Here is a 16,210-nt window from a genome sequence, read left to right on the forward strand (position 1 = left end):
CTTCAGGTTCGGGTGCTAAAGATAAAGGGAAGAAGATTCTTGAAGACAGTGATGATGATGATGACAAAGAGACCATTGCTGATCTCTTGAAGAAACAAGGCAAGGAAAAAGATTCAGAAATAAGTGCTCGTGTTGCCAGAGAGGCAGAGGAGAACAAAAGAAAATGAAGGAGGCTCATGATCTCCTTGAGAGCCGCAAAACTTTGTTCCCTCCGTGGACTCTCGAGAAGCTTATCAAAGAAGCCAATGATACTCCTAGTATTCTATGGCTCGAACCGGTGATTTCCTTGGACAGGGTCAATTCTGTTGACTCTCAGTTTGACATGCCCTTGACCCGAAAGGCCTTCATTTTTCATGCTTTCTCTCATATTGTCGATGTCCCTCATCCTCACCCAAAGGTTGATAGGGAGCCTGTGTGAATTCTATCTGAGGTCTGCTCAGCCTCAGTATCAGACATGGAGTGCTCAGAAGATTATAAACGTTCGTGTCCTAAAACCCTTTCGGGAGGGTAACTTCACAAATGTTCGGTTCAAAGTGCTGAGGGGATCTGCTAAAACAGAACATGCTATTTCACTTGCTGATCTTCCTAACCTGAATCCACATGATTGGATCATTCTGCACAACATCCTCCTCACCAACGAAGCTGAATATGGGCCAATCATAGATCACTTCAAAAGGATGCTGGTTTGCTACATCATGGAGGTTGTCAAGATGGATCAGGAGATCGCAAGTATTTTCAAGAAAAAGCCTACCATCTCTCCTGTTGGTTCTGCAAGTGATTTAAATATGATGCAGATGGGAAGGATCGACCCGAAACGGAACTCTGTCATGTTCACAAGGAACGAAGGCCAAAAATGCCTGTTCACCTTGGCAGATAAGCATCTGTATACCACTGCATGCTTGGAACATGTTTTGGATATCATCAGTCGATGCAAGCAGAATTCTGCAGATGACAAGAAATATTTTGATGACATGATCTAGTGGTACATTCGGTTCAGATAAACCATCCTAGCTCTCATTCCTCGTCTGTTCGAAACCACAAAGAAAGTTCTTGCAGCTGGACCCAGCAAGCCGAAGTAGAGTCTTGCTCCAATTGACGCAAAGGGGGAGATTGTAGGGTCCGTTAGGTGTTGCGTCTTGGGCTCGTTCTTTAGTCCAACTTTTTATCCGGATTGGGCCTGTCCATCCGTGATTTTATATTCTAGGGTTTAGTATATATAGATGCTTGCATGCATCTTAGTACGTAAGTTTTTAGAGTTAATCATTATCAGCGATACTTTTGTTTTGATTGTAACCCTAAATAGCCTCTACAGCGGAAGTTCTTAGTCGAGCTCTGCTGAGGCGTGAATCTATTGAAGCATTCAACATATTTTGTTTCATTCTTGTGTTTGATCTTTCTGTTAGTATTTTTCTGATTAACCTGTTCGAAGATCTAAACGATCAAAGAGTTTTTCAACTCATCAAAAGTTTCTTTAGCGAATGATGGATTTAATGATTGGAAACGTCCATTTGATAGACTTAAAGAGCATGAAAATAGTTCCCAACATCTTTTTTGTATGGATTTTTGGGATGAACTAATAGCAAGATTGGATAATAATAAAACAATTGATAAAGACTTACAAAATAAAATTTTAACTAAAAAAGAATGTTGGATGCACGTTTTAAAAAGAATAGTTGTTGTCATCAAATATTTGGAAAAATATAATTTGGCTTTTCGAGGTTATAACGAAAAACTTTTTCAATAATCTAATACTAATTTTTTAGGAGCAATTCAAATGATGGCAAAATTTGATGTTATAATACAAGAGCATGTTAAACACATAGAAAATCATCAAACTCATCTTTCATTATTTAGGGCACAAATTCAAAATGAAATCATTTCTATTTTAGCTAATAATGTTAGAAATTCTATAATTAATACTCCCTCCGTCACAAAATTATAGTCCATCTTTCCTTTTTGGTTTGTCCCAAAATAATAGTACACTTCTAAAAATAAAAAACATTTTTACCAAAATACCCCTCATTATTACATAACCAACTAAGTATTTAATGGAACATTAAATGCAAAGTAAGGACAAAACTGTCGTTTTATTATTTAAAGTTAGTTGTAATTAATGCTTTTCTTAATCTGTGTGTTTTTTGTCTGTGGACAATAATATTGAGACGGATGGAGTATTATAAAAGAATCAAAATATTTTTCTGTTATCCTTGATTGCACCCCCGATGTTAGTCATCAAGAACAAATGAATTTTGTTATTCAATGTGTGAACATGTCTAATAATAAAATAAAAGTTGAAGAATTTTTTTTAGAATTTTTAGGTAGAAAATACATTGGGTTTAGGACTTTTTAATGGGTTATTAAATGCATTTAAATCTTAAGGTTTTAATATTGATGATGTTAGATAACAAGATTATGATAATGGTTCTAACATGGAAGGAGGTGTTCAAACACAATTACTTGAAATTAATTCAAAAGCATTGTTTATGCCATGTGCTTGTCATAGTCTTAACCTCACGATTAGTGATATTGCTCATTCTTGTGCTAAAGCCATTTCTTTTTCTTTTTTTGGAGTTTTGCAACACATTTTTGTATTATTTTCAAGTTAAACCAAAAGATGGTCAATATTACTTGATAAAGTCTCTAACTTAACAGTAAAATCTTTATCTAATACGCGTTGGGAGAGTCAAATAAAAAGTGTCAAAGGCTCAAAGCCATTAGTTTTCAAGTTCCTCATATAAGGGATGCCTTGATAGAATTATGTTTATCATGTGATGATGCAAAGTCTAAAAGTGAAGCTGAAAGTTTAGTTAACGTTATTGAAAGTTATGAATTTTTACATGGTATGGTAATTTGGTATGATATTTTATTTGCTAAAGTTAGTAAAAAATATAAACCAAAATTATATGTATTGATGCCACAATTGATCTATTAAAAAATATGATGACATTTTTAAAAATTATAGAAATGAAGGTTATGCCCTTACTATTGATAATGCTAAGGTCATTGCATCGGAAATGGATGTTGAACCTATATTCCCAAAAAAACGCCAAATTATCAGAAAAAAAAACAATTTGATGAAATTAATTGTGAAGATGAATTACTATCACCCGTAAAAGTATTTAGAATCGAGTATTTTATATATATTATTGATGTGACAATTGCGTCATTAGAGAGTAGATTTGAGCAATTAACAAACTTTGAAAACATTTTTTGATTTTTGTATGATTAAAAAAGATTAAAGTCATTGGATGATATTGAACTTAAAAAAAGTTGTGTTATTTTTGTAAATAAGTTTACTCTTAATAAGTTATGTGATGTAGATTTAAATGAATTTTTGACGGAACTTAAAGTACTACAAAAGACTTTGTCAAATGTTGTTATGTCATTGGTTGAAATTTTAGAGTTTGTTAAAGGTAAAAATTGTTATTCAAATGTTTGTATTGCATATAGAATCTTATTAACCATATATGTTACTGTAGCATCAGCAGAAAGTAATTTCTCAAAACTAAAATTATTAAAAAATTATTTGAGATCATCATTGTCACAAGAAATATTAAATGATTTGACTATGTTATGCATTAGAAAAAGATTTGTTGGATAATATTGAACTTGATCATATAATTAATGACTTTGCATCTAAAAAAGCTCGTAAATGTAATTTTCTTTAGTTTTTCTTAGATATGTTTATGTATTAAGGTTCAGAGCATGTTTTGGCTTTTTTTTTATTTTGTTGTTTTATATTAATAGTTGCTCGGTTGTTTGGTTTACGGGGTCTGTCCCGAAGTCTTTTTTTTTAATAGGTGGAGAGTCTCTAGCATTCAGTTATGTTATTTTTTTTAATTAATAAAATTTCAAGAGGTGCCACCCTCTTCTAAAAAAAAAAAAAAAAAAAAAAAAGTATTATGGCCTCAAAAAAAAAATTTTGCCTCGGACCCCAAATTGTCTATAGTCGATCTTGGATGAAGGAAAATAAATAAAGATTTTACTATTAAATAAGTTAACATTTAATAGTAATAAAATACATAAGTATGAAGTTCAAAAGTATGACCTCAAATTACCATGGATAAATGCATCAATCGGGATAAGCATAAACATTTAGGTACCAACATGTTTAACCCGCTAGATTGAGGACCTTAACGGAAATTCATAGAAGGTGATGCACAATAACAAATGAGGTTCATTAATCAGGGGTATAAGTAAAAATATGCCATGAAATAAATATGCGGCTCGCGATTCCGAAGGCAGCGGAAGGACAGAAGTGAACATCCTCATCTACCCAAGTTCACGGGGACATGCAGCCGCCCTTGCCCACAATATAGACCTATTCCAACATTTTATATTATTTTATCTTTATATATTAACAAAAAAACATTTTCTTTTCTAATATTCTTCTTATTTGCTTTTGAACGGCGACGACATAAAACACAAACTGAAAATAATTTGTTTGATTGTTAAACCTCAAATAAATCAAAATATATAAAAGGTTTTTGTTTAATCTAAATTTAAATTTAAAGAACTTTGGATCTAAAATTTATGTAACATCCCAAAAATACTAATTAAAAGTTTCATTTTTAATTAATCAAAATCAATATCCATTCGTTCGAATAAAATATAATAAGAGTATTATAATCAAGGTTCTAAATAACATAAGACGTGACTTGGCGGCAATGTCAAGCCTCAATCTTTTCCGAGCCTTGGCGAGTCACAACGTTTGTAAGGTGTGACTTAAAGCGGCAATTTTCTATATAATTAATATTTTTATATGTATTTTCAACTATTATTCATCTTTATACACATATATGAGTTAAGGCGGCGTTTTTGCAAAGCTTGGCGGCAGGTGCAAGCCTTGGAGTCGTGGCGTGCCATGGTGGAGCCATGGCGAGCTTTTTAGAACCTTGATTATAATGTATCTTCAAAACATCAATAAAAAATCAGAAAAATAGTGCGGAATAAACTTCGGGGTATGCAATGCGATCAGGCCGAGCTCTTCCCTTACGAATTGAAAGTACCTGTAGCATGTAAACACAAAACTGTAAGCATAAAGCTTAATGGATTCCCTAAAATACCACATACCATATAAGAACGAGCCCAACCCAACATATATGCTTTTCAGGCCCAACCCAACATTCGGGCCCAACCCATATAATCTAGCCCCATCTACCAAACACACGTAATCATGCACGAGTAACAAAGACAGTTTAGCATCCTACAGTAAAGTGAGAAAACTCACATTGCAAAGATAGTCAAAATCCAATAGCTCTCACACACGCAGTCGAGGAACACGTGCTAAACGCCACTTAATCAACCATACAAGATGAAACCTTAATTCACCTTCTAAACTAGAAATTTCACCCAAAAGTCGACCCAGGTCAAAGTCAATGATCAACGTCCAAGTCAAAGTTAATAATTAATCATCAGCAAGCCTCTACATCGTGGCCTCACCTTTGGCCACATCGTGGTCGCAAAAAGATAAAACGGACGGGCTAATCCCCATTCGACACGTTGTGGCAGCCTAAAGGACACACTATGGGAATTGGGTCTAAACAGCTTAATGAGTTAAGTTGTTTTCTCCCAATTCCAAGAGCTCCAAAGCTTAGGCTTGATCCTTCCCCAGGGTGTTGATGGATTAAGTTTCCAACTCTATCCATTAAGAAATTCCAAAAAGACAAAATCTCTAAAACTAGGTTCTTAAAGACATCAAGAAGCAATGACTTATCCATTAAGCTCTTAATCAACGAAGACCCTCATCCATGCTTTCCATAAGGCTTTCCTTCACCTAATGAATCATAAATATGGGTGCTTTATGGAGATGCATGTCAAAGGTGTAACGCCCGCAGATTCAAGCTAGTCAATTTAAAGGCAATAAGCATAAAAAAATGACTTCTGATAGAATGTTATTTACAATAAATAATTTTAACGAAGTTATAGTATATTTCACAAGGGTTCTATACATATAAAGAACGCTGAAATCCGAGTTACAACGAAGAAGTTATGATTCGTCGAAGTTTTACGGCTAAACCGACACAACACCGCGTAACATAAAAAGTGAATTTTTGATAAATTACTTTTTAGCCTTAGCAATCTAAATGAAAGTCCAAATTTGACTTCGTATGAGGAAGTTATGATTTTTTTAAGATTTCGCATAACAGTGCACAGCCTGGAAATCGAATTGTAGATCGGTCGATTTTTAGCTAACACAACCTAAGTGAAAATTTCAGATCTCATTAATAGGAGTTCAACGATAAAAAGACAGTTGAAAGCGGAGTCCATATGTAGAAGTTATGAATTTTACATAGTCGTTAACAGTATAATCTACTCGTACAATTAAATTTAAAATAGGCCGAGAATTAGCCGACGGAGTCAAAAAGAGAGTTGTAGATCTTGTCAATACCTATCCGTGGATATAAATAACGTCAAAAACAGAGCTCATATGCAAAGGTTACGGATTTCAGAAGATAATTAGTTTTTGGAATAACCAGGATGCGACACGTGGCGCGATCTGAGCCACTGCTTCCTGACCACGGCTTGGCACCAGATGGTGACACCTGGCCACGAACGTCCTGCGTTTAGCAACGGAACGCCCCTCGTTCGAACCAAACTCAGCCTATAAATAAAGGTGCGAATCACCCCAAAAACTCACACCTTTCCCATTCTTTCTCTCTCAAACATCTCTCTAAACCCCTCCCAACCTTTAGCACCTCCCAAGTACTAGAGGCGAGTCCCGGAGCGTCAAAAGGCGCCGAGAAGAAGAGCTTTCGGCTCGGAAGTTTTGCCCCCATAGAGCCCGGTTACTAGCCAAACCCTCTTATAAGTAGGTTATGCTTACCCTACTTTAAGTATAGCTTATGTTTAAGTTTATTATCATTGTTATGAACTTATAATATACAAAGTGTTATATATATATATATATATATATATATATATATATATATATATATATATATATATATATATATATATATATATAATAAACAAAGTTTTATTATAATATCTTTTAACTAATCGCGATACGGGGAATCTGGTTTGAAGGGCCGTGTATGGTTGTTGGATTTCAAAAGTGCTATAATGTCAAAATGGTCCTGCCCTCCGTTGTTTCATGTCTGGCCTCTGTCTGTATATAGTGGTTGAAAAGTATTGTTTAACACTTATAAAACAATATCGCTCGTAAATAGTCACAATAAATATTAGACTAAAATCTAACGGTAATGATACTAGGTTTCGTTGAAAGAAAATAGAATTGTTAGAAGCGAAGCGCTGCCCGAGTTTGGAATCATCACTCTAACAAGTGAGTGCATAGTTACTTTCATCTTACACATAGATATGGAGTATTTAATATAAATTACGTGCTATGTGTGCATATTATCTGTATTTTTGATATCTATGCTGGATGAACAAAACATACATGTTTTATTCGATTTAAACTGTATACATATTTTATACATATAATTATGATGGGTAAAGATGGGTAGATGAAAGATGAGATAAATGATGAGTGTAACGCCTGGATTCCTGGACTTGGAAGAACTAGAAGGTCATTGAGCTTGAGGGGAAGCACTAGATCTGGGATCTCGTCCATCTTTGGCAACTTTCTGAGGTAAAAAGTCCCTAACTTCATGATTCATAGCTTAGATCTCTCTTAGTCTTGTTTTATGGGATTTTTTGACCCTATTGTTGGAAACATGATAACCCTCATAGTCCTAATGATAAGAACTTCTATTCCCAATGCTATTTGGTCCTTAGATTCATAAAAAGGGTCTTAAACCCATTCTTGTCCAAGAAAAGACCATGTCCATTGAAGTAGATTGCTATATCTCGAGATTGGGTCCACTTGAGGCATGCAAAACCATCAAGTGGTCAACTTTAAAGAAATATGCCATGGAAACAATGTAGATCTATATTCTAGAACCTTAAATCTGAGTAAAGGGTTGAATAGACTAGAAATGTGAGGAACTCGACGAGCTAGGTCGAGCATTCCCGATTATGTTAATCGCACTCGACGAGTCCACAAGGGAACTCGACGAGTTGTACTAGGAAAGTCCCGTTCTGTTGAGGAGGAACCTGGAGAGTTGGAGGAAAACCCGACGAGTTAGATCGCAGTTTCACGATTCTTTGATTCATGAGAACTCGACGAGTTAAAGGGTAAACTCGACGAGTTGAGTCAACTCGGAGCTTTGACTTGACCAGAGTTGACCCTTAAGGGTTATGAGTATGGAATGGTATCTAAGGAGTTGTTTTGGTTTAGGGAGTGAGTAGAGCTGATTTCAAGCAGAGGCGTTCTAGCTATCATCCGACAATGAGGTGAGATTCCTCCTGGTTTGAATGGGGCAAAGGCACCAATGTCGACTTGTGTATGTTATGTGTATTGATTAGTAGTTGTCTAGCTGAGTGTGGGCGAGGCCCATATCTCATAGTATATTTAAGCATGGATATAGGATTGATTGATAGATCTAGCTATACTTGTTGTCTGTATGATACTTGTATGTATGTTTAGTAGCTGAGTGTGGGCGAGGCCCGTATCTCATAGATAGCTGAGTGTGGGCGAGGCTTGTATCTCCTTGAGTATGGGCAGGGCCCGTATCTCTTAGTTAGTCGATTGTGGGCGGGGCCCGTATCTCCTTGAGTGTGGGCAGGGTCAGTATCTCCAAGTTAGCCGAGTGTGGGTGGGGCCCGTATCTCCCTGAGTGTGGGCGGGCCTTGTATCTCCTAGTAGTATGATTATGTGTATGGTATGTGGTAGTTTGGGGGAAATTCACTAAGCTCTGTGCTTACAGTTTCATTTTTGGTTTCAGGTACTTCCGGCAGCAAAGGGAAGAGCTCGGGATGACTGCATTACACACACCACGATGTTACAGCCTGGGATGTTCACTTTGATGTTTTGATATGATACTCTGATTTGATACTATGACTTATGTTTTTGGATGGAATGATTTAGATAACTATAGTTTAACTAATAAATAAAAATGAAATTTTTGGTCATGATTTTTGGGATGTTACAATGAGAGATGAAAGATGAAATATATGAACATTGGCAACTATGGACTTAGTGTCAAATAGACAAACCCAACAGCTATGGACTTAGTGCCAAATAGACAAATCCCGACAGCTATGGACTTAGTGCCTGATAGATAAACCCTAGCAGCTATGGACTTAGTGCCAAATAGATAAAGCCCGACAGCTATGAACTTAGTGCCTTACAAATGAACACGGGTAGCCATGGATTTAGTGCCTTACAAATGAACATTGGTAGCTATGGACTTAATGCCTTACAAATGAACGTTGACAGCTATGGATTTAGTGCCCTAAAAAATTTAATTGTTTACCTAAACCGACAACATGCTTTTACTTTTACCCAAACCAACAATTTATTTATTAATTTCAAGGTTGTAGAAATCGCTCACCGGTAGCTCGGCGATCGACTGGGGTTAAGGGATTAATCGGTCTTGACGGAGATTAATCGGGGACCATTATTTATTAATAAAAAATTATATATATATATATATATATATATATATATATATATATATATATATATATATACACACACACACACACACACACTAAGCAAATAACCATAAAAAAGTCATAACTAGTATTTAAACATTTAAGTCATAATCCATCATATTACAAGTCCAAAATAAGTATAATAATAATAGAAACACACATTTTCATATATTTAAATGTCCATATTCTTTTAATCTTCAAGTTCTTCCACTATTTGAAGTTCATCAGACTCATATTCATCTTCTTCAAACATTTGCTCCTCATTCTCAGATTTGAAATCTTCATAAAAAGTTCTCTCGGTGTTAAACTTTTACAGGGTACTTGATTATTATTAGTCCCAGGAGCTTCATCAATCATTTTCATCACTGATTCGGGGTTAACTTCATCTCCATCACAATCATCTCCATCTATCATCCATTCTTGAGCCGAGTGAGAATCATTTGCTAAAAGCACTTCCAAAGTCCTATCTTTCCTCTTTTTGTTTTTTTCCATTAGATTAGCATTGAATTGAACATAAACAGGATTGTTCAATCTATTTGTCTCGAATCTATTACGTTTCTTTTTATGTACCTATAAAAGTACACATAACAAAAGGTTAAAAACATTCTTGATATTTAAAGATTAAAAATTTATAACCAACTGCTTCATACGTGCTCCAATTCCTTTAACAACCCCATGAACTACTAGTTAAAGAAATAATTATCATTGCAATCTTTTTCAAATGAGCAGTTGAGCCACCAAAAAGTCTCCACCATCTTTCTATAATTTTAAAGCAAAAACACATTATTAAATTGATAGATATAAAATTCTATTGTTTTATAAATTACTAAAATAAACATAAAGCACATTACCCGGATCAAAATCGGCATTGTTCACCATACAACCTTTAATTGCAAGATCCGCTCCAAATCTATCAACTTTTTCCTTGTATTTTGGCAAATCTATCATCACGACTTGTCTTTGCGTCTCAAAATCTCCACAAAGTAATGTATCAAAAAATTCAAGAACCACATTCATTACGTCGGGATCATGTTGGAGCTAAGAATCCTTATAATGATAATAAGGATTCAAAAGATAAGCCATCAAATGTAATTTTGAATCTAGTCTACCTTTCATTTTGTGGTTTATGATATCTATAATAGGCTTGTAAGCTTTCTCGTTACCACCCAAAGCTTTCATAATTTCTTCCTTTGCTACTTTAAGCTCCCCGTAAACACAACCCATTGAGGGCTTCCGATCCGCGTCAACCATTCGAAGGACTTTCACCAAAGGGGAAAAAACTTTTAAGCATTGTGTCACATAGGCCCAAAATTGAAGACTTGTCACTGTTCCATACGAGGCTCTTCCCTTAAGTGCTCTAGAAAATTTGTATTCCTCCTACTCGTTACTAGAGAACATAGTTTTTAGTTGCTCCTTCTTTTTGGATAAACTTTGTAATGTTAGAAAGACGGAAGAAAATCTTGTGACTATCAGTCGGATAATTTTCCTTTTCTTGGTGTGGTTTCTCATCATAGCCAAGGTTTTGTAGTGAGCATAAATGAAGATGGTTAATTTCTTTGCTTGATCTAAGACTTTCTTAAACCTTGGAAGTCCACCGAGACCTTAAAAAAGATTATATAACAAATTAACAAATTATAGTATAAAATAATACATGTAAAAAACTAAAATAGTAAATAATGTAATAAAAAAATACAAATTCCTTTGAGCATAAGGTTAATTGTGTGTGTCGCACATGATATCCAAAAAATAGTCTGTCTTTTCCTTGTAGTAAATTCGTAGCTCCCATGTCATTCGTGGCATTATCGGTCACAACTTGAACAACATGATCGTGACCAAATTATTGAATGCAAGATTCCATATAATCATATATGTATTGGCTTGTATGTGATTCATTGGAACATTCTTTTGATGATATAAAAATGGTACCCATTCTTGAATTTACACATAAATTCATAATGATCCTTCTCTTTCTATCAGACTAAGCATCCGTCATGATCGAGCATCCAATCTCTTTCCATTCTTCATTTTTTTTCAACAAACTTTTTGTTCTTTCAACCTCATGCTCTAGAAGTGGGTCACTCAAAGAATACCTGCTAGGAGGTGGGAGCCCTATTCCAAAGTGGCCTACAACCTCCAACATCATTTTGAAGCTATCATCTTCCAATGCATGAAAAGGAATTGCAGTTTTATATGCCCACCTACTAATGAATTTATGACACGCTAAAATTCTTTCTTTCCGAACAACATCGTTAAGATCAACTTTTCTTCCTTTTTCCTTCATAATTTTAGGGTTTATTTTGTTTGCATAGCCATCCACGGGGCCTATATAACTTGGTGCTTTCATCCCTAAAGAATCTTCTATTTCAACACTATCATTTAACACTTGTGTCGCCTCCGATCTTAAGGCCTTATCATGTTTCTGTTTAGCTTTCTTTTTTTTATCTTCCCTTCGTTAATAAAATTTCGCATTCTCAATTGATCATAGTTGGACATCGACTTATATTTCTCGGCACATGACCAATATGTTGTTTCAATCTAATAATCCCCCCACCCCCACCCCCACCCCCCCACCCCCCACGCCGGGGGGGGGGGGGTGGTAAACACTTTTCCACACAAGTTACATTTCACTGTATCCATCTTGTTTTTATTCGGGCAAAAACCATATTCCCAACCAATATCATCTGAGTTCCGTTTATGAGCACCGATCGCGGTTGATCCCACCGATGGTGAAGTCGAATTTTTGGATGTCATGTTTGGAAACTATTATATACACCATAAAAAGACATCAAAAATGCACCATAAATCATAAAATCACAACAAATATCTTTAGAAATCATAATAAGTTAATAACACAACAAACATGCACCAGAACTACAACAAGTCATCAAAAATCAACATAACAACTAGATATCTGCATAATTCTCATCAAAAATCAGAAGTCTATATAAATTACGACAAGTCAAAATCGAAAACAAAAATCTAAATAAACAATAGTAAGACAAATGGGAGAAATCCCAACTCAACAATTTTTTGGGAGAAAAACGAATTCAGTGCTAGTATCCTAGTACAAATGTACAATGAAAGCAGTCAAAGCACCAGATTAAATGAAAATAGAAGGCTATATAAACAACAAGTCAATATCGCATTTTGGTTGTTTTCAATAAGCATTTTGGTTGCATAAATCAAGAGCAGACTCAAGAGATACATACATACAGATGGAAGAAATGCGAAGAACAGATGGACTTGTGTGGAAAAACACGAAGAACAGATTCAATTTTAATTTTTTAATTTGCATCATTAAAATTGATCCATGATTCAATTTTAATTTTTTATTTTGCATCATTATGATTCATAATTCAATTTTAATAATCAATTTTGTTTTCATTTTTTTTCTTCCGGACATAAATCTATGCTCGATTTTATGATTTGTATTTTTTTTCAATTTTTTTAAGATGTTTTCACGAGTTCTCACTTTAAAATGATCTCTCTCTCTCTCTCTCTCTCTCTCTCTATATATATATATATATATATATATATATATATATATATATATATATATATATATATATATATATATATATATATATATATATATATATATATATATATATATATATATATAAACAAACACATCTCCAAACCCCATTCCTATTCGGCATCGCTTCCAACAATTAGCACACAAAGAGACTCTAGGTGTTGTTGCATGAGTAAGATAGATTAATTCAATCAAGCAATAATGAGTTGCAATGGCTGCCGAATTCTTCGAAAGGGCTGCAACGAGAACTGCATTCTCAGACAAAGCCTCTGTGCCATCGAAAGTGCTCAAGCTCAAGCCAACGCCACTTTGTTCGTTGCCAAATTTTTCGGCCGTGCCGGCCTTATGTCCTTCCTCTCCTCCGTCCCTGAGCACCAACGACCTGGTAAATATCGTCACAACTGTTTGAAGTTTTGTCTATTTATCTCATATATACCTTCTACACGTTAAACTGTTTGAAGTTTTGGTTGATTAATATTTTGATATATACTGCGACTTGATTGTAATTAACTGTTTAATTGGTTACGTTCAGGTTTATTTCAGTCTTTACTGTTTGAAGCCTGTGGCCGGACGGTGAATCCAGTGAACGGAGCAGTCGGACTGCTGTGGACAGGAAACTGGCACGTCTGTGAATCAGCTGTAGCGACGGTGCTCCGAGGTGGTAGCATACATCCCATGCCGGAGCTATTTTCAGTCGGAACTACTCAAGTGACAACGGAAAGTGACAATTCATCAGAAGCTATAAACTGTAACTTTGATGAAGCTGCTAAACTGAACCCCGAGGATCTAAAACTTGGACTTACTAGATCCGCTTTCATGGCTGATGCTAGAAGGAGCTCCGGCGATGGTGGAAGTAGTAATCAGTGGACGGAGAAGCTGATAAAGGTGACATCTACAGATGTATCTGAAACGACGACGTTGGAGAGCAGTAGCCGTTCAAATTGTAGTGAAAAGAAGCTTCTGAGACTTTTCATGTGATAAGAGCAATGAATTATGGCCAATGATTGATTTTTTTTATCTTCTTTTGACTTTTTAGCTTTCTTCCATTAACAATAGAGTTAGATTTGAGTTTAATAACGTAAAAATATGTCAATTAAATTGATCATAACTGATACCGAAAATATATTAAAATGTTATCAGTTTCCTTCTCAGTATTTGTAAATCGTGTGTAAGATAAACATGTAAATTTAAAAACTTTGTTAGTGATATAAAAATTATCAAACAAGGTTAACAAGGACAAATATAATGAAAAAATGTTTTTATTTTTTTATATAAACTTGAAGGTTTAAATGATTTTACTGTTTTATAAAAACTTGATGACAGATCTCCAAAATTTTGGGAACTTAATGTACTCATTATTCGATTCATAGTTTTGTCATTATGATACCACTGATTAGATGGAATGCCTCATTGGATAAGAACCAGAAATCAATAACAACAATAATTGCAATAACATTGATAAATATAATGAAACAAAATAATTGTAGTTTTTTGTATGGGAGAATATATCGACCACTACCCACTTCACAAGTTAAGATTCTCAAGTAGACCTACTTGTTAGCTTATCTAAACAAAAAGGGAAAAGGGTAAAAAGGACATTTCCCACTCGAGATTGATCAAGAAGTCATGCAGATGGGTTGGCTCATGAATTATAACTGGCTCTTGCATCCCTCCAGGAGGCACTAGCATGTAAAGATCCTGGGACAAACAGATGGGTCACATTGACCAAATTTGTGGGTCCATATTTCGTTGTGGCTAACCCAATTGCATTTCTTAAAATCCCGATATTTCCTTAGGCCCGGGAAACTACACCACACAAATGCTATAAAGGCCTGAGATCATACTTCCACATGAAAGTGTTTCAACAAGTGGCATGGGTCACGTTTGAGCTAAATATATTATAAACAAATTGAATGACATAGATTTATGTATTTTAAGTTTGTGCTTGTTTGAATAGAATTTTCTAGAGTTAAAAGGGACTAAATTTTATAAAGCTTTACCTACACATATTATCTATATACATATAAGTAGTTAAATAAAATAAGTATTTTATTTTGCTACGGAATTGATAACGTCTATTTTATACATATATTTCCAGCATTATCATATTATTTTGAGTTGTATTTTGATGTTATTTGGAACAAAAGATGTTTGTATGCCATAAATTGTTGTTATTACATATATAATACGTTACTAGAGCGAAAGGGAGCGATTTGGATGAAAACGGAGTTGTAATATAGAGGAGTTGTAATATAGAAGTTGCGAAAATGTGCTAAAAAGTGTAAGTCAAAACACATCCTAGCCATAGTCGTGATGCGTTTCCAACAAGATTGCTTGGAGGGCACATGACAAACACTAAGTCACAACGTGTTCGTTGTGTTAGTTGAATACCTTTATAAATAGCCTTAAACGTTGGACCTAAGGAGACACACATCATATTAGTCATATAATACACCTTGGCCGACAAGAAACACCAGAGGAGCTGTTTAGAGGGACAAGAAGGCGGCCGGATGGTCATTAAGCTGATTTGGAGTATGCATACAAAGGATCAAGATGCATAATCATTAGAAAATCGACTGATTTGCTTCAGTGTCTATATTTAGCTTTTTAATTATACTTTTTAGCGTTCATGTTTATGATTTGAAGCTTTAAAACCTATTTTCTTTCTGCTTAGAATTATTTTAAACCTTGATTTATTAGTTTGATTGTTATTTATTTTATTATGTCAAGTTTGATAAAAAATTTATATGCATTAAAGTTTTACTTTTTTGCCTATTGTTAAGTTTATAAAATTAGAAGACCAATATAGCCATTTTTGCTTGAATCATAATTGTTTTATGCCCACTAAATTAGTTGTGACTAGTGATAGACCAAATTTTAAGGTTAGGTTAATAAAGTTATGAACTTTAAATGTTTGTATTATATGACCGTTCTATGCTTTAATTGATGGACATGATCATTGAAGATCAATTACCCGATCAAATCTGCATAATGCGAACTAAATTGTAATTTTATGGTTTAATTAATTACATGACCATTTGTTAATTATCCTTAGAGTTATTAGGATTTGTGAATAGAACAAAGGAATCCGTGAATAACAATTAAAATACATTTCATTTCAGTAATCAATCATAATTGAAGGGTGTAATCAAGTTTAAGTAGAAGTACCTTTAC

The 16,210-nt window shown here is 34.5% G+C and overlaps 1 protein-coding gene across 1 annotated transcript; it reads left to right on the forward strand.

The window, feature by feature from the left end:
• The first annotated feature begins 13,133 nt into the window (after positions 1-13,133).
• Positions 13,134-14,187, forward strand: LOC111904218 (LOB domain-containing protein 37). The gene is made up of 2 exons (XM_023899999.3): positions 13,134-13,421; positions 13,569-14,187. The coding sequence occupies exons 1-2, from the start codon at positions 13,238-13,240 to the stop codon at positions 14,012-14,014; spliced, it is 630 nt and encodes a 209-aa protein (XP_023755767.1). The 5' UTR covers positions 13,134-13,237; the 3' UTR covers positions 14,015-14,187.
• Positions 14,188-16,210: the final 2,023 nt, after the last annotated feature.

This window comes from Lactuca sativa, chromosome 7 (assembly GCF_002870075.4).
Source record: "Lactuca sativa cultivar Salinas chromosome 7, Lsat_Salinas_v11, whole genome shotgun sequence".
Classification (NCBI taxonomy): domain Eukaryota; kingdom Viridiplantae; phylum Streptophyta; class Magnoliopsida; order Asterales; family Asteraceae; genus Lactuca; species Lactuca sativa.